The 25447-nt window shown below is 37.1% G+C and overlaps 1 protein-coding gene across 1 annotated transcript in view; it reads left to right on the top strand.

Moving 5' to 3' along the window:
- The window catches only part of SI (sucrase-isomaltase), a 53437-nt gene that overhangs the window by 17667 nt on the left and 10323 nt on the right, over positions 1-25447 (top strand). Inside the window, exons 14-41 of the mRNA XM_065073477.1 lie at positions 74-187; positions 1511-1595; positions 2197-2314; positions 2657-2828; positions 3501-3617; positions 3838-3992; positions 4528-4612; positions 5859-5915; positions 6571-6695; positions 7076-7164; positions 9915-9964; positions 11173-11343; positions 11694-11843; positions 13410-13619; positions 14527-14681; positions 15880-16048; positions 16913-17009; positions 17099-17211; positions 17315-17440; positions 18198-18326; positions 18452-18559; positions 18841-18903; positions 19130-19264; positions 19497-19581; positions 20511-20649; positions 24183-24316; positions 25198-25232; positions 25324-25440. Of these exons, the coding sequence (XP_064929549.1) occupies positions 74-187; positions 1511-1595; positions 2197-2314; positions 2657-2828; positions 3501-3617; positions 3838-3992; positions 4528-4612; positions 5859-5915; positions 6571-6695; positions 7076-7164; positions 9915-9964; positions 11173-11343; positions 11694-11843; positions 13410-13619; positions 14527-14681; positions 15880-16048; positions 16913-17009; positions 17099-17211; positions 17315-17440; positions 18198-18326; positions 18452-18559; positions 18841-18903; positions 19130-19264; positions 19497-19581; positions 20511-20649; positions 24183-24316; positions 25198-25232; positions 25324-25440 (3303 nt within the window). The remainder of the gene's footprint in view (positions 1-73; positions 188-1510; positions 1596-2196; positions 2315-2656; positions 2829-3500; positions 3618-3837; positions 3993-4527; positions 4613-5858; positions 5916-6570; positions 6696-7075; positions 7165-9914; positions 9965-11172; positions 11344-11693; positions 11844-13409; positions 13620-14526; positions 14682-15879; positions 16049-16912; positions 17010-17098; positions 17212-17314; positions 17441-18197; positions 18327-18451; positions 18560-18840; positions 18904-19129; positions 19265-19496; positions 19582-20510; positions 20650-24182; positions 24317-25197; positions 25233-25323; positions 25441-25447) is intronic.

The following is a 25447-nucleotide window of genomic DNA, read 5'->3' as shown; positions in this document are numbered from 1 at the left end:
TGTTCTATGATTCTATGAACTCTTTTTAATACTATTGAAAGTGTAATTAATTATTTCTGGCTTAATATTGCAGGTGTGGCCAGGGGAAACTGTGTTCCCAGACTTCACCAACCCGGACTGCACCAGCTGGTGGGTGGAAGAATTCAGACTGTTTTATAACCAAGTGCCGTATGATGGGATCTGGATTGTAAGTAATTCAGGACTTCCATTTTCATTTTTATTTTTAAAAACAGGCAAGGATAGAAGTTTATCAAATTCGATTTGCATTGAATTTGAAAGAGATGCTTATTATTACAAATTTGAAAGAGATATTTACTATTACAGATTTGAAATCAGTGCAGGTTGTGTATGTCTCCTGGTGTTGAATTTGCAATTCAAATTTGAATTTTAAATTTTAATTTCAATCATTAATTGTGGCATTTAAATGATCGGTGTGTGATGTTTAGTGACACTTTAAAATTCTTCAACTGGTGCATCATTGTACTCAGAATGGCGAATTTGGAGACCTACGTACCTGCTCAGTGACATCCTAAAGAGGCCCTTAACTTAGGGTATAATATTGCAATGTAATATAACATAGCATAACATAATACAATATAATTTATTATATATGATACGTATGACCTATGTATCTATGCTCCAAGTAGCTCATGGAATTTCTGGTTAGTGAATCTGCACTTGCTATTCCAGATAAGGATTTGGAAAAATCAGGCTCCCTAGACAGGTTCTCCCACAAAAGGACTAAAATAGACTCTGACACAGTGGATTTTGGATACAGTTCATAGAAATCAGATGAGATTAAGAACTGTTTTGACTGACCAGATTAGGGGTTTTTTTTAAAGGAATATCCTATAATTAAGCTTCTAAAAGTGTGTGCCTGAAGGAAATCCATACTTAAACTTAATCCCTGTCTCAGCACTTTCTTCCCTTTATTCTTCTTGTGTTTTTCCTACTTTAAAAGCAATATTTTGAAAGAAAACAAGAATCTACTGAATATTTTGCCATGCGTTTTATAAAGCTGTGCGAATTTTAAAGTAATCTGTATAGCAAAATACGGCCCTTGAGCTGCTATGTGATGCAATGAGTTTTTCTCACTTATTTTTTCTGAACGTGGTTCCATCAGGTCAAGCTATGACATGTGAGACTGCACAGAGATCAAATAATTTGAGTGAAGCAAATTGGTCACTAAACTACAGAGTCTCCACAATTAATTTGGTCTCTTCTTCCATGGGTGCTTTTCCTGCACAGGGATGTACACAGAAATGCGCTTACAGTACTGCCAAATAAAATATTAATGGAAGGAGACAGTAAAGTTTCAAAGTATACTTGCTTGGGAAGAATTATAAAGTAGATGTTTAAGAATATCTAATCACTTTATGTGTTTAGACTAAATTGTATGGTATTAAGTTCTAAGTCATTATTCCTTAAAGGATAAGAGAATGTAAGACTTTGTTAGGAAAGAAAATATTCTTGAGGAAACTTTGTTTTATTCTGCATCTTATCTTTTCAGGATATGAATGAAGTATCCAACTTCGTTCAAGGCTCAAAAGATGGTTGTGCAACGAATGATTTAAACTATCCTCCTTTCACTCCCAGTAAGTCCATCTACTTTAACCAGAAAACAAAATAGTAAAAGGCTCATGAATTACTGTGCAATTGGCTACAAGGATGCAAAGTGATTTTAGTGCAGCTCTTATAGGTGGGGTTTGAACATTACTATTGACAGAAAATACCAGTATACTTTGACCCTCATCAAAAGCACGGTTTATATAACTGACTTTTTGCCTTTTTTGAATTACTGGATATTGTCATTGCCTTCATTATTTCTGGTAATAAAATGATCTTCCTTCACTATCAGTAGTTTTTGAGATGTATGCAGAAATTAAATGGGGTTCATAGTTTGTATTAAGTAATAGGTTGACAACATGCTGTCAGATAATGATGCAGAATTTTAGAGCATAGTTCTCAGTTATTCCTTGCATGGGTGCAAAGCTCAAGAGTGGAAAAGGTCACAGCAAAGATGAATCAAACCAGCAGCCAAGAGTAGCATTTTGGTTTCATAGTAGTAATACTGGCCTTAGTGCAAACATTAAAGAAAAAAAAAAAGGCCTGAATGTCATAAATGTACATTAAAGATTGGAAATATTAACAATTAAAATGTACTATAGAAGTGATATTTGCGTTCCTTTTTTGAAGGTATTCTTGACAGGCTTATGTTTTCCAAGACACTTTGCATGGATGCAGTGCAGAAGTGGGGGAAACATTATGATGTCCACAGTCTCTATGGATATTCCATGGCCATATCAACAAAGAAGTAAGGAACAGTCTGCACTTTCAAAAACAGCAAGAGATTTCACTTCTGAAGGAACCCAATTCCTGGAAAATGTTCTGTCATATTTAACCTAATGCAGCTAAGGCAACATCTACTAACCGAAGTTGGTAGTAAAAGCCACACGTTACTTGTCAAAGCTGTGTAGAAAGATTATTTAAAATTAATGTTTCAAACTTTGCTAAAAGACACCTGTAAAGGAGTCCACATCGCCAGGATGAATAATTATTGTAAATCAGTCAGTGTAAATCTGCCTTATATAAAACTATAAAATCAAGTTAGTTGTCTTTTTTCCTTTGCCTAATGCCAGTCTTATTTGCTTTTAAGAGTCATCGAAGAAGTGTTCCCTGGAAAACGAAGCTACCTTATTTCGAGGTCTACTTTTGTTGGATCAGGAAAGCACACAGGACACTGGCTGGGAGATAATGCAGCAACATGGGATCACATAAAATGGGCAATACCTGGAATGCTGGACTTCAACCTCTTTGGAATTCCATATGTATGACATTAGTTTGCGACATTCTTTCAAAACATATGGATAAACAATAACTCTATCTCTATCTAATCAAATTCTAACTAGAGAACCATTTTACATTTTCAGCTCCAAATTAATCCCCTTTAGGAATCCTGTTTTAACTTTTTTTTTTTTCCAATTATTGATTTTTGGTTTAGGCCACATTTTGATTACTGCAGCTCAGTGTGTATGTCGAGATAAATGTGGGGAACAAACATATTATCTTATAAATCCCAAGATACCTGTTAATTCTAGTAATTTTTAAACACTACTGATTGATGTGAAATGCTTTGCTATTTTTCTTATTTCAAATTAAATAGAGACATCCATTTGTAAGCGAAAAAGCCAAATTCCTTTCCATGATTTCAATTTGTGTGACTCCTGAGCTTTTTTCCTAATGTGTGCAATATTAGCACCAAACAGGAAGGTAAAGGTTTGGAAGAAATAGAACAATAAGCAGTGTTAGCTAGTAATCAGTTAAATTTTTGTACAACATAGTTGAATTTGAAAGAAGAAAGGTACAGATTTGTTGAATAGCTTGGTCATTCTGGCTGGCAATTAAGGTTGGATTTATCAATCTCTGAAAACCAGAAACTTTGTGTAGACACTAGAGGTGTAACATACTGTACATCCAACACATTCTGGTTTTCTTTCAAGATCGGAGCAGATATTTGTGGTTTCTTCGACGACACCACAGAAGAACTTTGCAGACGGTGGATGCAAGTAGGAGCATTTTACCCATTTTCCAGGAATCACAATGCTGAAGGATACATAGTAAGCTGTGCTTTGTCTTACAAAATTCTTTGTGTTGCACTACCACCTCCCCTTTAAGAGCATCACTAGCAATCATTGCTGTCACTGATGATTATGTAGCTGACCAGTTTGAAAATGGCAGAACCTTAAGCTCTCTTTATGAAATCCTAAACCTGAGAGGTTCAGCCTCACAAGTGTTTTCTTCATGGTGAAAATAACAATATCTGATATTTGTTTGCAGCCTCAGGATCCAGCTGTCTTTGGAGCTGATTCAGCCTTGGTGAGAACCTCCAAGTATTACTTGAACATTCGCTACACCTTGCTGCCCTACCTGTATACACTCTTTTATAAAGCTCACACTCAAGGAGACACCGTTGTACGGCCAGTTTTGCATGAGTAAGTTTACTTACCAGCCTTTGTAATATTTTTGAGGAATAAACAAACCAGACACACTAAGTGTTTTTAGGGTCTGTCTAAACAAATATGAAAATGCACATTGAAATACTTATGTACAACTATTCAATTCATGAAATACCATTTTAGATTAATAAGAAGAATAATTGGAAAGCATCGGTAGTTTCTGCATGTACACTTGTATTGTCAGTCACACTTACGAGTTGCTATGAGATGTTGTTAGCTAATCAAATTATTCTCCACCGTCACATGTATATCTGTACTAGAATATATGTTTCTTTGCCTGGAAAATCTTGAATAAGCTGTGTCAAGAACACACAGACACCTATACTTTCAGACGTGTAGAGAATAGTAACCAAACTAGTAAGAGTTTACCTTCTCAAAAAAGCACAGCTTTGATCTGCATCTCTTCAGTCATGATTCTAGACAATCAGTACCCTGAAATATTTGGTTTGTTGTTAATGGTGTATTTAATTTAAAAAAACCAATTACTGCTATATCCTTCTCACATTCCCAGGTTCTACACAGATGAACTGACATGGAATGTCGACAGGCAGTTCCTGTGGGGTCCTGGGCTGCTTATTTCCCCTGTACTTGACCCGGTAGGTCTGACTGGTTTCGTATCTATGGGTTTTGGTACCTATGGGTTTGATATCTTATCTCATAACCACTTCATGGTGCACAGGGACAAGTCGAGTCACCAGTTCCAGCTCTTTTCTCTGGCAGGTGACTGCAGCATAAAAGCCCCAAGTTACACTGTTCTTGTCACTCCTGTATTGCTCTGATTAGAAACCAACTTCCAATTTTAAGTCTTTGTTGTTCAGTCTTGTGACAATTCTGTTATTCAGCTTAAAGGTTGTAGCTTCTCTGCTATATCTGTATTTTCTGCTGAAGTCACATGCTCCCTCCTTTTTTATGCTGAACAAGCTAAACCACAAAAATAGACTTTGCCATTTCGCTGAGGATCTCAGGGAATTTGCTCTGATCCTATTCTAGTCTGAACTCTTCTGCCTCAAGCAGACGTATACAATCTATTGGCAAGGAGATTGCAGAGGGCCTTGTTTAGTAGCACTAACACAACCCTATTTCCAGTACAAACATGTTTTGCTAGATCCTTAGATAGTATTTATTTTTTTCATGGCTACATCACTTGTTAATAGATTCCTAACAAGCCTAGATTTAGCCAATGAGAAATACCACAGCATATTTTTATCACTGCCAAAATGGAAAACCTTGCACTTTGTGCTGTTCAATCCCACTCTTGTTCTCAAGTTCACTAGGGAGTCAAAGTCATCTGCTTTGATATTCTGAATCAGCTCAACTTTGTATCGCCTTTGCATTTCATTCAGGATCAGTTTTTCTTACTGCATTTCGGCTTGTCTGAGACGCAACAAGAAAACAAATAAATCATGGCTTGTTCAGGCAGAATCTTGTAAATAATGTTTGTTAATGCCAGTAACACATATGCCGTGGAGAAACACCAAACATTTGTTAAATACATAAAATAAAAGCAAGAGTGTGAAAGGTGCCAGCCCAGAAAAAATATGAAAATAAAGAAGATATTTCTGGATGTCATCTCAGCCACTAGATTTGAAGCACTGTGACTTTAGATTGTTAATGATGAGCTGACACATTATAGTGATCCAGTTGTCTCCTAATAGCTTTGCAGACATTGTTCTTAAATTTCTGCCCTCCTTTCTGGACATCGTCATAAAAACCATTAAAGAAAACAGCAAAGAAGAGAAGTATCACTGATTTTCTCAATGAATTTTAGTTTTATTGGGAGATCTTGTTTATTTGGTTAAGTTGCCTTCAAATATCTAAGCTTTTCTTTTGTTCTTCTTTCAGGGTGTGGATGAAATTCAGGCATATGTTCCTGATGCAGTATGGTATGAGTATGAAACGGTAAGTAAATGTAGAGGATACTATGGGGAGATTTTCTAAATAGCTGATGAGATAAGATTGTCAGCCCTGCTTTGGTGACAGAGGCCTAAAATAAAGCCCACAAGTAGGAAATGGTGAGACAGGATGAAGTGTGGGGAGGTAACTGCATGAATGAACACTTTGAGAAAGGACACAGAGGCACATGGTACAGCACAGGACACCGATTGAATGGAAACTTTGGCAAAGACCATGTTTGAAATAAAAATAAAATAGAATAATTCCAATTATAATACACGAGAGTCTGCAATTATTGTTTAATAATCTGATTTCTGCCAATAAGTTTCTCACTGCTATGACAATCCTTTTGACGGGTGGCAAAGGACATTGTTCATGTCAGACTCCCAGATTATACCAGAGTCCCAACAGGACTTGCTCTCTGCATTCTTAACCGAAACTAAATAGTGTGAGTTGCTGATTTATAAGTTGATTTATGACATTAGGTCCTATTGTTATGCATTTTTTTTAATGCTTATGATGTGCCCATTGGCACACAGATATTTATGTAACTTGAGGCTTTTCTAAAAGGAAGCATTAAGATGAAACTCAGGGCTTAGAAAACATTTGCAGCAGTGTGTAACGCAAAGTACCCATTCTCTTTTCCATCCCTGTGAATAAGGGGGCAAAACTCAATGTGAGAAAACAATGGACTAACTTGTACCTGCCAGCAGACAAACTGGGACTCCATTTGAGAGGAGGTTACATTTATCCTACTCAAGAACCAGGAAACACGACAGTTGCAAGGTACACTTCCAAACCACATGCTTTTGTGGGTATTTTTTCCAAGACTGGGCTGAGGACTTTAAATCATTAGCAGCCTATTGCATTTATCATTTTCACCTTGAAATATAGGAATAACTGTGAGCTGTACTTCCCTTCCACAACTCCTTCAATTAGAGGTTCAGTGATTAATTACGGGTTTATTTGCATAGCGTTTTGTAAACTTGCCAGGTATTTTAATCTGTTTATATGAAAACGAAAGGCAACCAAGGACTAATCTAAGGAAGTTCTCAAAGTATTGCAACCCTGTTGAGTGTCACAATCTTAACATGAACATGAAGGATGTGTTAAGACTGATTAGATATTTGATATACACATAAGACAGATAGTGTCTCTTTCCTCAGCCGCAGGAATCCAATGGGCCTTATAATTGCTCTGGATGACAACAATGCAGCTTCTGGGGACTTGTTCTGGGATGATGGAGAATCTACAGGTGAGGAGTTATCAACAGTGACAGTATTCTTAACAAGGCATTAATACTTCAAAAAGTTTAACTATTTGTGCTGATTTCATGGAGCAAGAATGAGAAGTTGTAAAACTATTAATACTTGCTTGTATGTCAATAACTTTTACAACTTTTAAGTGGAAAACTGTAACTACTATTAATGTAATATTTTCTTGCTCAGGTTTCACTATAGCCCTAGGTATGTTAAACTTTGGTATATTAGCATGCTAACTGTTAAACCATGCTGTCAAGATTGATATGTATTCTGGTATATATCCAAATTAGTTTCAACGGGCGCAAGAATGCATATAATTAGCGTTTGACACTAAGAATTGGTAGAAGATGGAAAACTTTCACTGTTATTAGCTGTTTGGAATGATTTAAGTTGTTTCTGAAAACAGAAGAAATTTTCTTAAATCAAAATTATGAAATTGGAGCCCATTTTTTTTCCATCTGGTTTCCACCACATACTGGTGTGTAAGCATAGGAGTAAGCGTGTAGGGGCTGTATTTGTCATGTTACCAACCTCACCTTTAGTAAAGCTGCCAGAGAATATGTTTCCCTCTGGGATGGTCACTATGATTACACCAAGGCCTGTCAACCTCATTCCTTGGGATGCACTGGCACTGGTACAACTTACCTCAGCAGGTTTTTTTCTGTCTATTTACAACACCTACCTTTTTTGCTTACAGTAATATTAAGGTCACAGTCTGATTAAACAAAAGTTTAAAGAAAATGAATGAACAAACCCTGCTCCAGCAGGGGGATTGGACTAGATGATCTTTTGAGGTCCCTTCCAATCCCTAACATTCTGTGAGCCCCACCCCCCATCTAATTTAAGGTTAAATCTGCTTTTGGAACACATTATGTGTAAAGAAAGCAGAATTAATTCTAAAACAATGGAAATCTTACAAAAATTAGATATTTTCTGCATTTTGAAAAATGAAGTGTCTTGAACTGTGGGAATTCTGAGGTTTTACTTAAGCATCCTCTTTCCATTAAACTAAGAGAGTTTAGGGTACTTAAATCCTTTACGATGCTTTTGCAGCCTTTGTCCTTTATTATGCACTTTTCTAAAAAGTCAGAAAGCAGTTCAAAGTATTCTTCTCAAATGATTTTTTTAAGAACTTTTACAAAATACTCAGGGTTGTATTAAAATGATTTCAGGACTTGTATTGCATAGATTTTATTGTTTTATTTGCAATGAACCATAGCTTTCAGAGCTAAGGATCTCAGTTTATGACATAGGCCAGTTACTACTGTTGCATTTCACTTAGACCAAATCTTCTCTAATTCTTGTCCTACTGTATCCATAGACGTTGTCAATGACAGATGTGTCAGAGCTTTCTTAGCTACACTGGAATAAAATGTAGGTTAGAAAATAGAAAAATCTGCAATATTAAGAATGTACAGATAACAATGAAGTTGTAGTAATAGTATCAAGGTAAAAACAAACGCTGCTATAATATGATGTGCAGGTTTCATTAACATTTCTGAAAATTAGGTAGAGATCCTTCAAACAGAGATTCATGGAGGTGTTTTATGCACAAGGTGTCTAACTATGCATGCATGTGTTCAGGAGAGATCATTAGATGTCTGGGAGATGACAGAGATGTTCTCATGTGAATTAACCCCACCACCGTCCATCCACAGGCAGTATCTGAGTTGGTGTGTTCTCACATCTCTCTTTTGATACACCTAACCACCTTCTTCTAGGTACTTAAGCCTTATCCTCCTGTTGCTAAAACTTACCTGTATCCTCAGTCACAATCTATTTGTTTCACTCGTGCAGGTCTCAGGGCTCTGCCTAAATTTCCATTAAAGCAGCTCTTGGAATTCAAAAATTAGTCCCCCCTTTCCTAATTACAAAGCTGCCTTGTCCTCCACGTTCTGAATTCAACCTGTATAACTCCCTTTTGTTATTTCAACAGTAACAGCTATATCTCTCAGAAAAACACTCAAGCTTCTAGTTTCTTAACGTTTTGTGGAAGTTTGGGATGCTTTTAAGAAATAGAGCTGTGATTTGGCTGATTATTGCTGCCATAAATACTCAAGGCCTTGGGTGGTTGCTGATATGACAGCTCTATGTTCCCTTTGTCAAGGTCTAAAATAGCGAAGCTATTATTACACTCACTTCTGTTGAGAAACAAAACAATAAAACATCTGATGATGTTATTTCTTGCCCAAAACTTACAGGTTGAAGTCTTTTCAGGGAAACTGTTTACATTTTGATTGCAATGACCATATTTTTCTTTTCATACATGGGGAAAAATAAAAAGCCAGATTGACTCAACTTTTCTATTTCTTTTTCCCAGTGGCCTGTTACTTCCTCTCTTATCATTCCATGCCACATATTATTATTCTTTTTGTCATTTTTACATGAAAAGTGCTTATGTAGGGTAGTTTAAAGGATTAAGTTTGAGCCATACATCTAAACTTAATGAAAGTTAAGGACTAATAGTAAAACAAAAAATTAGTACTCTTTAAAAAGCTGATTTTAATGAATTTTTGGAAAAAATTGGAAGATAAGATCTGCTGGGAGACTGGCCTAAGGAAAAGAAAGAGAAATTTCTGTTCCTCGAAGAAACATTAGTAAATATTTGAGTTGCTCTGTGCAGGCTCTGAATGCAGTAATGTTAATAATTGGCAAATTCTGGGTCTCTAGCAGTGACACAGTCCTGTCTTTAGCGCTGTTCCCTTCTGCACTGCAAGTGTAATTTCTCTCTTCTACCTTTTAGGCACAGTGGAGAGTAACAACTACATTTACTATCAGTTTACAGTTTCCAATGTAAGTATTTTAGTTGCAATGATCTTATTTTCATTTTCGACTTTTAGCAATATTATCCTCAAAGGGCATCCTCTTCTCCCTCTTTATTCTCCTGTAAGATTTACCGAGAAGCAAAATATTTGACAAAGTCAAAGCAGAGTCATGTTCAAATTACTGTAATTTAGCTGAGGTGAAAGTCTGCTATTTGTCTTATTTTCCCACTAAATATATGTAAAGAACTCCCGTTTCTCTTCACACAACTCAGCTATTGAGTAAGAGAACAGTAAAGCCTCAGTGGCAGTTAAAACAGCCAAAAAGGAGGTGAATGTAGTGGTTTGGATCTTCAAATACTGGAAATTTGAAAATCTTTGTATACTCTAAAAATACAGCTGAATTTCTCTAAAGAGTGAGAGGGAAAGCTGTGCCTTTTCTGAACCCAGAAAATCTACTTCAAGACTAGGTTTTGATTTTTCATTTCTTTTTAAACTCAAACTACCTTGAGAGGGTTAATTTATGGCAGAATGAAGTCCAGATAGTGTTTCTGTCCATTATTGATGGAGATACCATATGAGAAGGATTTCAAATAATATGAAAACATATTTTTTGTATAATAATATTAAAATATTCTAAAGGTATTCTTTCCGTCACCGTGGTGAAACAGCAGGGCAACAACTGATAGAGAATGGATAGAAACATGGGAGTGGAAGCAAACGAATAGAAGGTGGAAGCATATGCATTATTTTCTTTAATCATAGGTAATCATATATTCATTTGTAGATATGGAATCTCAGTTACTATTGGAGTTTGAAAGCCTTTTAGCCAAATCATGAGTTGACTGTGGAGATGTTGAATTTAAATGAACATAAACTTTTCCATAGAGTTTATAGGAAAATTATACACTGGCATATGCGACAACCATGGCACATTTCTGCTCTTTGGACTCTTAAGCTAATAATAGCTAGTGCAATTGAATAGGAACTGGTATTTTATATTGGTAAAAGTGAATATGAACCTTCACTAGCTGAAACATAGCTATGAAGCATGTTATCTATATGTTAGAAAAGCATATTGTGAGAACAACAAGCAGGGCAATAATTAATGTGTTAGGAAAAATGTACAGGCTTACCTTATGCTACAGAATGAAGATTTAATTAGAAAAAAAAAAGTTAAATCAAGAGGATTTTTGGCAGAACTTTTTAATAAGAATGTGATCTCTTCTCATTTTTCAGAATGTTCTACAAATAAATGCTATAAACAGCAATTATGCTGATCCAAACAACTTGAAATTTGAAGAAATCAAGATATTGGGAGCACTCCAGGAAATAACGTCAGTTACTGTATCTCAGAACAATGTTGAAGAAAGTTCTACACATAACATCACCTATAATCCTATAGAAAAGGTAAAACAATAATAGGAAAATCAGAAGAAAACATCTTCAGAATTGAATCACCTCTGTTTTATGTATTGCTAAGGACAGTACTCAGTACTAATGTGGTTTCAAGAGAATGCATCATGTATTTTATTACAGAACCAAAGTACAGCTGCATTCAACTTACCTGCATAGAAAGTGCATCTAAGTTTTACTCTCAGACCTTCAGTGCAACAAAAAGCTTAGTGATGCAGTTGTTCATGTAGTAAAATTTAATTTCTAAGAGGAAGAATTTATTATACCTGAGGACCAGCATCTCTGCTGACTGAAGATGGATGTGACGTGGGATTTAATAACTGTTTATTGTTTAATATTTATAGGTTGCTCATATAACAGGACTTCAGCTTGAACTGGGAAAATCTTACACATTAAGATGGACTCAAGAACCAAATGTCAATGGAAGATTTGATTGCTATCCCAGTCCCGACCCAACACAAGCAAAATGTGAACAACTCGGCTGTATTTGGGAAGTAAGCAAAAATTATTACTCTAAACTAATGACAGAAACATTTCCAGAATCACAGCTTTGTACTTACGGTTGTTCCAGTGGAAGAAATAGTCAGGCAATTTTGTCAGATTTAAATAAAATGGGGGCACAGGCATCAGCTGCCCTGCATTGCCAGATTTTATTCACCTCACTAAAACCAAGGTAGTCGGCAACCATTGAAGTTCTTTCAAAGTACACCAGAAATTGAGGGAATATGTGTATTTTTTGAAAGGTGTAAAGAAATAGTATTAAAGTTATGTAAAACTGGATTAGTCTTGAGATCAGCATCTTCAGCTCCTTCCTGTCCCCACAGCCTGCAAGGCTGATCCCCTTTGTCTCACCTTCATGGTCACTGAAGCGCATTTTAAGTCAAAATGATTCTTCTAGATCTCAGTTTAAGAAGAAATCCTTGAATTCCCCTGAAATTTTGATTTGTATGTGAACTTAATTGTTTATATCAATTTCGAGGAGGTATTTTCAAATCATAATCCCTGACATCCAGCTCTTCACCATATAGTTTTATTTCTTAATATCCCATGCCTATAAAAATATGGGAGCAGTGTGTCTTGGAAGGGCTGAACCTTAAAAGGTCCCTCCAACTGAATTACTCCTCCATGCTCCTCTAAATCTGAATATTAACATTTGATCATATATCCTGGGAATGAAGTCCAAAATTCTCTGTAACCAGCAACAGCTGAAGTGGTGAATGGATTGTTCTGATTTTGTTGTACCATTAGGAATATTTTTTTTTTGTATTTTGGACATTTGAAAATGGCTTTTCCTATGATAGTGAGCTCTGGTCCTATTATGGACTGGCTATGTTTTGAACACTTGTTCAAGTTGAAAGGCGCTTTGAATTTGATAACCACAGATGAATAAATATTCATTAGCAATTAAGAGGTGCAGAGCAGGCACAGCTTCATTTGAACAACTAGGCAGGATTGATGATGAGTATCCAGAGGTGGAAGGTTAATGCATTAACCCACATCAGCTCATCTAACCTCATAATATCTAGTTTGAGTGTTGATGTTCTAAAAGTAATTTTGATCTTGCTGTCAGGAGATCTTAGATAAATATGATGTAATTATCAGTGGATATTTTAAGGATAACTCATGTGAATAAAGCAAATGGAATGATCTCATCTGATGGTGCATGAATATCTAATGACTATTGGGTACGTTCCGTCGTGTGAGCCAGAGACCAGAGAGCAATGGGATTAAAAAGAAGGAAGTTTTAGTAATTTCAACAGGCCAAGACTAAGCCATGTTGTGGAATTGAGCTGAAGATCATAAATACAGGGAAATTAAATCCACCTTCACTGTGTGAGGATTCACTTTCCTGACTGACCTAATTGTACAGCCTTAACTGGATTGTTTGATTATATCTGATTTAGTGTAGAGATTAATGGGGTCTGTATTACTTCGTTATTGTTCATTAGTTGCTTCAAGTTTTTCTCCAAATTCTGCATTTGACAGATGCATTTAATAACTAACAAAAAATACAACAGGCCAGTGTAGGCCACTAACCTGTGACTTATTTCTGTTTGCAGCCAGTAACATCAAACTTGGATATTCCACCCTGCTATTACAGCTCTGACAATGCCTATTCTATAGAAAATGTAGAGTACACCTCGTCAGGTCTGACAGCCAACCTCACCTTAAACAGTGCCAACACCAGAGCTAATGAGGAATTCATTACACCAATTAGCACACTACGCTTGGAGGTGAAATATCATCTCAACAACATGCTGCAATTTAAGGTAATGAAGTCATTCCGGAATTTCTATGAGTGTGTAATGTCCCATTGTTAAAAATAGTCTTATTTATGGAAATTATAAGGGCTTTTTATAATCAATTTTGTATTATTAGCACCCTTGCCTAAATATGTTTATCCTTCTAACAGAGAAGTTGTTATTGTTCTTAGCTCACAACTTTTTAATCCTATAATTCTGTAATTGGTTATAGAATGAAACTATATGAATCAAATATCAACGTATATGTGTAATGTCAACCAGTAACTCTGGAACTAACTACAATTTATTAGTATGCAGGTCGTTGTCCAGACTGTACCGTTTATTTTTACATTAATCATTCTATTTTTAGAATTTTTAATACACTACTGTTTAGGCTACAATTTATTACTGTGCATCTAATAATAATGAAATAAGCAGGATACCTTAAAATGGTCAGGCATCAGAAACTATCTTCTGTCCGCTTTCAGAATATAGAAAACTTTAAAAAGAATCTTTCAAAGTTGCCTAAAAGATTAATCAGAAAGTTATTTACCATACTTATATATCTGTAACTCTATTTTAAATATAAGTACATGTTAATACTGTAAATTCATATATGTAAATGATTCAACAAGTAATTCCTGATCTAAAATAAATCCTTAAGGTGTGGGGTGGTTTTGTTTGTGTGTTTGTGTTGGTTGGTTGGTTTTTGGTGGTGGTGATGGTTTTGGGGTTTTTTTTGTTTGGTTTTTGTTTCCCAAACCAAATACTGTGAAAGAATGGGTTAACTAATGTGTATTGGAAGAGAATGTTCATCTCAGCAGCTATTTTCAACAATTTTCTGTATTCATTTGAACTAATTCAGATTTCTATCACTATTGGCAAGATTTCAAAACAACTAATTCATTGAAATGAATTTATTTTTACTTCATAGATTTATGACTATCAAAATGCACGATATGAGGTTCCAGTACCACTAAACCTCCCGACGACCCCAACGAGCACGGATGCGGAACGGCTCTATGAAGTATCAGTTCAGAAAAGGCCATTTGGTATCCAGGTTCGGCGCAAAAGCACAGGAACCGTCATGTAAGCAATAACAATTTTCTTTCAATTCACTTGCTTTTATTAGCTCTTTCAAGACAAATCATTTTCTTGTGTACTACATTTTAAATACAGCAAGGCTGGCTTTTCTGTCCTTCCCATGGAATGGCTCCATCTGCCAAACACCAGACGCTGCTCCAGTGGAGATGGTTCACCATTGCATTGTATGGGAGCACTGACCCAGGGGGGATGGAGAAGATGCCCTGAGCAATATCTTATTTTTTCTCTTGATTATTTAGGATTTTCCCATCACTTCATAATCTGACTCTTGCTAAAAGTCCCCTACAACATGTTGACGTGCAGAATGTAGACAACTCCAAAGGCCTTTTCTTATGTTGTTCCCAAGTCCCTGAGAAGCACAATGATTTTCTACACTTTCTAAATTTTTCCTTAGGTGACCACAGCACTCATAATTTGGTTCAGCTTTGGGGAATGGTTAGGAAAAGGAAGAAATTAGCATCTCAACTAACTTGCAGATGGATTTTGGTAACATAATAAGTCTGACAGGAGTTTCATTTCTTTCTTTGATTAAGCTTAAGTCAGAGCTAGAAAACAGTTGCATTTTTTATTCAAAACAACATTCTCGCGTCATGTTTTAAAGTATTCATAAGTTAACTGCTAGCTGAGTTTCTTTTTGCCCATCAGAGTAATCATTCAAACTGTGGTTCAGCCTCCTGGAACGATGGAATTCTTTGGCAGAGCACCATCAGTCTGCAGTTTGGTTTCTGACTGTAAAGATGCCGATTTGCAACAAATGAGACCTATAAATACAGTTTCAGTGTAATTGGCACAAAAAGTTCAATGAACTGTAAAAAAACCTTATTTACTGCATTCCATGTATCACCAAGGATCAGTCTGGGAGGAAAATAAGATGATAGTCTCCTAAACACATTTTCTCACTAAATTGCCAAAATATGATACGCTTACCATGCATGATACCTGCGCATAATATATATCTCTCTGCAAGACACAGAGGACTTTTTGTCTCTAAACCGCGTATCAAATTCTTAGATATCCCCATTTCATGTGCTCTAAGTTTCCTCAATAACTGGACGTTTTATTCCACCTTTACTGAAGAGTGAGATTTTCAGAGAAAAAGAGTAGTCTAAAATAAGTATCTGCCAGCTAAACACGACACTGAAGACACCGTGTTCTTAATTATGTTTTTTTCCTTCCCTTTTAGCTGGAATTCACAGCTGCCCACGTTCACGTTCAGTGACATGTTCATTCAGATTTCTACCCGCTTAGCATCCCAGTATATATACGGATTTGGAGAAACTGAGCACACCATGTTTCGCCGTAACATGAGCTGGAACACCTGGGGAATGTTCACAAGGGATCAAGCTCCTACTGTAAGTAGAAGCAAACGTAGCTTTTGGACCAATAAGCCTAAATTGCAAAGGTGTTCGGCAGGACTTTAAAGTCCAGTGGATGTCCACTGGTACAGGACACAATTATTGACTTTGGTCATATTTATCAAGGCTTCTAATTTGGATGTTGTCTCAATGGCAACGGTCTTCTCTAAACCTATTCTTTGCGACCAGTGAGACCAACGTGTGGAGCTCAGATGTCAGAAGACAACAAAGGGCTAAGAAATAACAGCACATTCCTCCTTTTTAGTTATTCTCAGCTAATTATTCTGAAAGCTAGACATGAGTCAGGGCAATTCCCCCCACTTTGGGATTAAATTAGCTCTTACAGAGGTAAATCAGAAATCTTATTTCTACGTGTATACTTGTGTTATTTCCTGCGAGACAGCACAATGTTTGCTATTTGCAAGGAATGACCAATGAAATAGTGATGGTTGATTATAGCTCTAATTTCCGGTTTAGTTTTCAATATATTTTTGAGTAAATCAAAGCTAACAGAACGTCACTAGCATCTCCTAATCATATAAAGACCTGTTACTGTTTGAAAATAAGAGACAGTTTGCTCCTGGGGAATGACTTTATCGTTAGCAAGTTTTAAAATCAGCAATAACTTTGCTTTCTCCTGCCTGGTCAGGCTGAACAAGACAGACTCAAATTGTGAAGCTGGAAGTGATTATGGGTTGTTATGTTTTGTAGGTATGTAGGGACTAAGCATATACTTTTGGAGTTCATTTGTTGTATGTTTGTCAGTTTTGTGCCTCATCTTTTATGAAATTAATTAATAAATGTAAACAAATGAATCCTTGAGATGTTTCCTCAGTAGAATGCATTGTATTTTGTTTGCAGTACAAGTTGAATTCCTATGGTTATCAGCCATTTTACATGGCTCTTGAAGAAGATGGCAATGCCCATGGAGTTCTCCTGCTTAACAGCAATGCAATGGGTAAGAAAACCTTCACTTTATTTTCTCAATGTATTTTATTTTTATGGCCACTGTTTTGCAAATATCCTTTTCTCTTCCCCCATTCTCAGATGTGACGTTCCAGCCAACCCCTGCCCTGACGTACCGCACCATTGGAGGAATTCTCGACTTCTACATGGTTTTGGGCCCAACACCAGAACTTGTTGTTCAGGAGTACACTGCAGTAGGATTCTTACTCTACTACAAACTAATGCTGGCTTTTGTTTGCTTGGTTGGTTTGTTTTATTTTCACCTACTCACCACAAATATTCCTTTTTTATTTTTAGCTGATTGGCCGACCGGTCATGCCACCCTACTGGTCTTTGGGATTCCAGTTGTGCCGCTACGGATACAGAAATGACTCAGAAATCTCCCAGCTGGTGGATGAAATGCAGGCAGCTGAGATTCCCTATGTACGTTGGTAGCAGTGGACTTTTGAGCTCATGCCTGAATGTGTAGACCATTTAAACACAAAATTGAAAACCAACCAAAAAAAACACCAGCATGGTAGAGCAGAGCCAGAGCTGAACATCTCTGCACACTCTGGGCCATGTTAAATGTAGGCGTCAGGATGCTTTATTTTTCTTATAATTCATACCAAAGAAGCACTCAGATGCCTTAATCAATCGTGGACTCTTGCTATGCTGGCTATGAAGGAACAATGATCAACAAGAAAAACGAAGAGGAAAAAGATGAAGCAGCGTCATTTCAATGGTATATTCTTTAGGGTCAAGTCAGCTGTGATTTGGCACTGGTAGTTGTTGTGAAATTTGGAATAGCACTTAGATCTAACAAAATTGTACTGTCAACAGAATGTGACTCTTCATTTTAAATATAATCAACATCACTATTTCAATACAAAACAACAGTTTCTGCTGTTTTATTCTAGATATGGTAACATAAGTACAAATACAGGACTCTCTATCATGTATTAATTTCTACCCTCAGACTAGATGCAGTAGTGAAAGTTTTATTTTGTATTGGACTTGCTGATAGGCTGGGTAATATTCATTTAATAGCTATAGCTTAAAGTTACAGCTGCTTCCAGTTTTGTGGTTCAGAAGTTCAGTAGTTTACTTATTTTGGCAGATTTTCAATAAATATGTATTTGGCTAAAAAAAAAAAAAAAAAAAGAATAATTTTACGTTAATTGTTTTTTCTGAACTGCAGGATGTTCAATATGCAGATATTGACTATATGGAAAGACAACTGGACTTCACCATTGGCACACGCTTTGATGGATTACCAGCTCTGGTTAACAGAATAAAAGCAGAAGGAATGAGATTTATCATCATCCTGGTCAGTTTTAAATACTGCTTTTGAATTTCAGTATATCATTGCAGAATGCAGAATATATTCAAACTACTAAACTACTTTCTAAACTACTTTCTTGAGCACAGGGGTAAATGTGTTTCTAATTGTAGGATCCAACCATCTCTGGAAATGAAACCAACTATCCTCCTTTCTCAAGAGGTGTGCAGGACGATGTCTTCATAAAATGGCCCAATACCAATGACATTATATATTCCAAGGTACTGTTCTTAAAAAAATCTGATGACAGTAGAGGTTTGATGTATCCAAGTGAGCAACATGTCAGCCTAGAATTCAGTGCTATCCATAGGGAGAAACTCTGCTAATTGTATATTTTTACCTGGCTATAAATGATATATTGAATAAATACTGCAAACTGAATTATCTTCTCTGTTGTCATGCATATAGATATCAGTGAAAAATGATTATATCTGTCTGTTGCTGATGCTCAGTTTATATTCAGTGTGGTTTAACGATTTTTAAATGTCCTTTGTCCTATTAGGTCTGGCCGTTTCTTCCCGGTGTAGATGTCAATGAGTCACTGCCTGAGCAAACCCAAATACAGGTAGATGTTGATACAGTTTGGTTATGGACTCAAACATAGACAGAGCAGCACATTAATTAAGGGAAATGGCAGCAAACTAGTTGATCAGTCTCATGGAAGGAATAATATACAGAAACTGGCTAGAGTTCCTAACAGAGTCAAAGAAGTTTGTTTGAACAAATTCCAATATTTTGACAGTGGGATGCTTCCCTCCTCAATCTGTTTTGCTTTCTTGCTATTTTTACAGATCTACGGAGCACACGCAGCTTTCCCAGATTTCTTCCGCAATTCCACAGCGGAGTGGTGGAAGAGAGAAATCGTGGAGTTCTACAACCATCCCACCAACCCCTCGAGAAGCGTCAAGTTTGATGGCCTGTGGATTGTAAGTGGAGAAATACATTTAATTTCTAGATATTTTTCCTCTCCCAGGCTCTGGCAGAGAACACCACATTTCACTGTATATGTCCTGCTGTTGAAGCTCAGAGGGTATCTGGCATTAAAATACCATTAGTTAAAATAAAGGATTTCTACAATGCTGCTTGTTTGTAACTTAGAATTTATTGTGTTTTGTAGCTTTAAAGCAAATACAATCAGGTTTTGCTCTGTGTTTTTAGGACATGAATGAACCAGCAGCTTTTATGAATGGCGCCATTGGCGGCTGTAGAAATGAACTGCTAAATATGCCTCCATATATACCTTGTAAGTTTGATCATTCCTTAAAACACTTTTAGGTCATTCTGGTTACTATATAATTTCTTATATGGTATATGTGGTGTAAATGCCTAAAGTCAGGTGTATAAAATTGTAAATCCTAACTGAAACTGGCCCTTTGTTTCTGAGATTGTGGGCACACTTCCACCCCATTTATTTTAGTGAGAGCACTAACTGCATGGCACTTCTTAAAAATAAAGTTATTTTCAGCTACTTGCCTGCATGTGGGTTTTGATACCTGTTTCATGTCTAGGTGCTTGGCTTTAGGCATGGTAGAGAACGTAGTGCTCTGTTTTGCCCTTTTCTCAGATGAATAATGCAATTAATTAAGATTTTAGAAAAAATGTCCTTGTGTCTCTTGTCATTACCATCTATCTATACAGTCAAATACTTGGAATCTTTATCTTTCTTAGCTTGGCTTTACTTAAATACTGGTATAAAGAGCTACTAATTAGTAATTAGTTATTAATGATTTATCAGCATACTCCTGTTGCTTAGTGCTGTCTTCAGTTATTATGAATGATTCCTCAGGAATTGTCAAGAAGTTAATATTCGGACACTGACCATACCCTCCACTACACCCATTTTTCTGTTTATATGGCTGATTTGAAAGTGTTTTACAAAGATTTGCAATATCTTTTGCATTTGGGTATATTCTGTTTACTCTTTTATCCCCTTCAGCAAGAGCATCTGCAACTAAGCCATTAAAACATTTACAATCCTAGATGCCTGATCAGAAATTTTAGAAATATTCCATTTTGAAAATGCTATTTTTATAATTATAAATAAATAAATGACAGTACATCTGCCTAAAAGAGACTGAATGCCTAAGAGATTAGGAAAATTAAAGCAAAGTAAATAAAATCATTATTGAATGTTGATTATTAAAAAAAATATTTTTGTTGCCTTTCCATTAGATCTGGGACTTCGGTCAGAGGGATTAATTGTGAAAACTCCGTGCATGGAAGGTCAACAATATCTTCCGGATGGTACCCCAGTCAGACATTACGATGTCCACAGTCTTTATGGATGGTCACAAACAAAGCCTACCCTAGAGTAAGTGAATTTTCCATATTTTTCTGTTGTCTCCATAATATGGTTTCACTGTGACAAACACCTTCTGCGCCTGGGGTGAGATAAAAGAGAACAACCCAACCACCTGCTTAAGCATGTGAAGACCTGCAGCTGCATCGCTGTCTCGGGCAGAGCAGGCAAAGTCTTTATTTTGAGCTTAGCAGCTTTAAAATCACTGATCCTGAGCAGACACAAATTTCAAGGTACATTTTAAAGACAGTTTACCCATGTCTAATACTAAAGAAACTTATTGCTCACCTCACTGTGGAGCAATTCTTTGTATTCCAGTTCTAAGGGCTTCATCCATATAGGTGTTATGTTGTGCAAGCTGAATTGCTGACCTGTATTATGAAATAAGATGGCCATGGTGCAGTTTCTCATATAATTTCATTTGGATATAATTACTTGACATGGAGCGTTTCTTTGTCCCAATGCATTTAAATGCAACAGTTGCCTTTCCAGCAGAGGTAGAACAGGAAACAGGACTGAACATTGTCATCAGCTGTTGGAACAGTAATTACTCAGTGATAATCTCACATAATTAATGTAATTAAAATAGAAAATACTTTTTGTTTCTAGGTTTTGCTAGGACAGCCTGGTTCACTCCTGGGGTTGATAGTTTTTTTCTTTGTACTATATTTCTAGTAAGAGAAAATGAATATAGTTTTTTAACAATGTTACTTTGAGAAGGGCTCAATAACGTCCTCTATTAAAAACAAATTAAGTAGTAATGAAAAGAGGAAAGAGTGACTTTTAAAATGCAAAGTGTGTGCGTGAGGCTTTACTTTTCAGAATTTATTTTCTCACTTCAAGGCAGTCGTCGTTATCAGTTCCTTTCTGAAGAGCAGCCCAGCCTGCTTGAGATAACGTCTGATCTAATGATAATATAGCTGTGCTGTTTCATTTCCAATTCAAGGAGTAAGCAAGGAACAATGTTTCTTTATAGGTCTTAACGACCTTAAAGCCCTTGGTAACTTTGATCTTACCATAAAGCAAGCAAATGGAAAGGCTGCTGGAATTTTTGCCTGTTGGCTCGGGCAGCCAGTGCAGCACTGCCAGTCAAGGCAGGAGAGAAATTGCTGACAGGACAGAAAGGAACGTCTGATCCTCTGCTGTCGGCCAAGCCACAGGTGATTTGGGCATTGTAAACAGACAATAACTGAACAGTAAGAGGAACTTTACAATCCTTCCTTTGTTTCAAGGAAGAACTGAAATGTTGTGAAATATTTTCTTCTATTTTGAGGGGTACAGAAATGACTGCAATAAGTTACACAGTTTATACAGATGTTCTTGCACTTCAGATTAATAGAAAAATGTGAGGTTATGTTTGTGGGGGTTGTTTTGTTTTGTTTTTTTAAATTAAATATTTATCTGTATGTCAGCTCTCAGTTTCCAATTTGGTTTTTGGTACTAACTGAAGGAATAATTGTGCAACTGAAGGCATGTTGTAATAGTAATTTATTCCGACACTAAACCATCCAAACAAGATGGTAGCTCACACACAAAACTCACAAAAGCCTATAACTTAGAAGTGAACAGCAGTTTCTTTATCTATCAGCGTCATTTTAGTTCTCCAGCCATTAGACAGAGAGAGCTCCTGGATACTGCCTTAACACTCGTCTTTCATGATGAGGATTTTGCGTAGACTTGAAAACTAGAACCCTCACTACTGAATACAGTAATGGTTTGGAGGTAAATTTGGGCTTTGTGATATGATAAATTGCTTTTCATGAAGAAGCTTTCGCTCGGTCCTGGAGCACAGAGCTGGCACCTCGAGTCAGCAAAACACTCAGCCGTGCTCATCCTTGAGCAGTTCTGTGTGCAACATACACTTGCTTTAGATGTGCAATTTAACTGCAGTTTCCAAAGCATTGTTGAAGTAGGGTAAGCCAAGCAGAGGCTGAAAATGTTTGATAGTGCATTGCAAAGAAATAAAAGATACTAGAAAACTTACTGTTTGTCTTGGAAGAAATAATTACAGCACATTAGTTTAGTTTAATTACTACGGTAATTTAAGTGACTTGTGTATTTTTGCTGTAATTATAGTGTCACTGAAGCTGCAAATCCTGTACAAAAATAAATAAACAGTGCCTTATTGAAGTAGCTGTTTAGGCAATTATTGTGGTGCTGGCGTTGGAGAGCAGCACTATTTAATCAGGGCAGCTTTCTCACTAGTATTGCGGTTTAGTGTTTTGCTGTAATGATTCCCAGCATGTGTGCACGGCTATAGAGGAATTGTTCTGAGGAAGGGGAGCAGTGATGCATCTGTGATGGTCACACAGCAAAGACCAACAGCTTGTGCTGCAGAGAAAGGTGTACAGATCCTTGGCGGAGCAACTAGGAAGCCTAAATTCCCATTAACGCAGCAATTTTAATTTCTTTTGCTAAAGCTTTCTTGGTTACCTTTGGAGGCACAGTGTGGCAATGGCCAAGGCTTTATTTGATTTGATTTTTCTTTTTAAATTATTTGAGATAATGAAGTTAATTGGTGCATCGGTTCTCCATTCAGCTCATTCACACTCACACCCCAGGAGACTCAGGAGCTTGTCTCTGGAGTCATTTCAAGCCACAGTCTCCCAGTAGTATGACCCTGAGCAAGGCCACAGGGTTGCAGTGCTGGAGCACCCTGAGAAGTCCATGACAGTCCTTGCCTGGTGTGATGGTTCCTTCTGTGCCCCAAAGTCAAGTGCTTGTAGCTTTCCTGCCCTGTAGACTTGTACCTCTAACTTGGGAAAGGGAAATAAGTCACACCATCCTCAAAAGGTTACTAACCTCTGGTCAAAATTTCTGCTTATGAGGAAGCCAAATGTGATGAAACCAATAGGTCTGCTATGGCCAAGGTAGTTGCACACATTGGGAATCACTCCTCAGCTGTAAGACCTGTTACCTGCCCCAAGCAGAAACCCACGGGTTTAATGTTTGCTTCTAGACAAAGCCATGGTGGTCATCTTATATTGATATCATGTCATCTTGGGTGCTTCTGAAGTGACTACAGATCCATGACTTATTTTTTTCTGTTCCAATCTCTTTTTGTCAACTAGAGATATACTGACAGGTCCAATATTCCCAGCACCTCTATTTTTTCCCTTTATTATCTTTTTGGTATGAGTTCTGTTAAATTATTTTTAAACTATGTTGCTGCAAGTTTTCAGGTACTTTAAGAAAGGAATGATGTGCCCTGGAGTACCTCGTGGAGCCCTTAGAAAATGAGCAAGTTGGGCTACATTCATATTTTCCCACCCAAGCAAGAAATCTCCTTTTAGCACCTCGTTGTTTTGTCACTTTGCTTTCCAGCTGCAGGTTGGCTGACACTGCTCTGTTTTCCGTGAATCACAGCAAATTGCCACAACAACCACATCTGGATTGGATGTGTGCGTATTCATGCACACAACAATGCTGCCTTACGCTGTGATAATATAAGCCCTACTGTGTATTTTCAAGGAGGATCTAATGTAATATTTTCCATGTAATATTTCTCAATGTTTTGTTTTGGTTTTGTCTGTTTTCAATATCAGTGGTTTGCAGAGTGTCACCAACGAGCGTGGGATTGTTATCACCCGTTCCACGTACCCCAGTAGTGGAAAATGGGCAGGACACTGGCTCGGCGATAACACTGCGGCTTGGGATCAGCTGGCTAAATCTATTATTGGTACGTAGAAGGAAAATATTCTGTGTGCAGTTGTTTCAGGTATGGCTGAGATAGTTAATTTTCTGGTTAAGAGGCCTCATGGTCCTGGTGTTGATAACACACCAATGGTTTGGTGGCTGCACCAAGGCTGTCTCTCCAACATGCCCCCTCACCAGTACTCTGGGGATGGGCAAGATTTTGGGAGGGGCCACAGCCAGGACAGCTGACCCCAACTGACCAAAGTAGAAGGAGGGGGAGCATTTGTTATTAGAACATTTGCCATCTGGAGCGACTGCTACATGTACTGAAGCCTTGTTTCCTGGGAAGTGGCTGGTCATCATCTGCTGATGTGAAGTAGAGAATGAATCTTCTGTTTTCCATTGCTTCTGTGTGCAGCTTTTGCTTTATTTAGCTGCATCTTGACCCATGAGATTTTATCCCATCTTAATTTCTCCCCCCAGTCCTGATGAGGAGGGAGTGACAGAGCTTGGCTGATGTCCAGCCAAGGTCAACCCACCATAGCAGTTCTTTTTTTTCCTTCATATACTTGCTATTAGTATTCATGTTGTTTTAGCTGAACCCCCTAGTTCAGCAAACAGAATTCATACGCAATTCCTTTTATACTCCTTCACTTCTGCACCGTGTACTGAGAATTCTTTTATTCCCTTGGGACCAGCCACCTTCCCACCCTGTTTGCTTACTCTTGACCAACCAGCTCTCATCTCTTTCTCTATGAGAAAAACATGACACATTAGAGAAATCATGGAGTTTGTGTTTTGTTTTTGTTCTTTTTCCTTCTCATTCAGTATTACTGTGGGTATTACCTATGTAACCAATAGCATACCAAAGAAAGGGAAAAAAACCCCAACCAGTTAATAATTTTGAATTATTCTTCCTTTCAGGTATGATGGAGTTCAGTCTCTTTGGAATATCTTACGTAAGCTAATGACTTATTACCTTACCTTTAATTATCTTGATGCTGTACATGAATTTATTGTACTCCAATTGGATTGTTTTTAAACTTCCAGACAGGAGCTGATATCTGTGGCTTCTTCAGAGACTCGCAGTACGAGCTGTGTGTTCGCTGGATGCAGCTGGGTGCATTTTATCCGTATTCAAGGAATCACAATCAGAAAGGAACAAGGGTGAGTT

This window comes from Columba livia, chromosome 9 (genome assembly GCF_036013475.1).
Source record: "Columba livia isolate bColLiv1 breed racing homer chromosome 9, bColLiv1.pat.W.v2, whole genome shotgun sequence".
Classification (NCBI taxonomy): domain Eukaryota; kingdom Metazoa; phylum Chordata; class Aves; order Columbiformes; family Columbidae; genus Columba; species Columba livia.
This window is presented reverse-complemented; position numbering and strand designations above follow the sequence as displayed.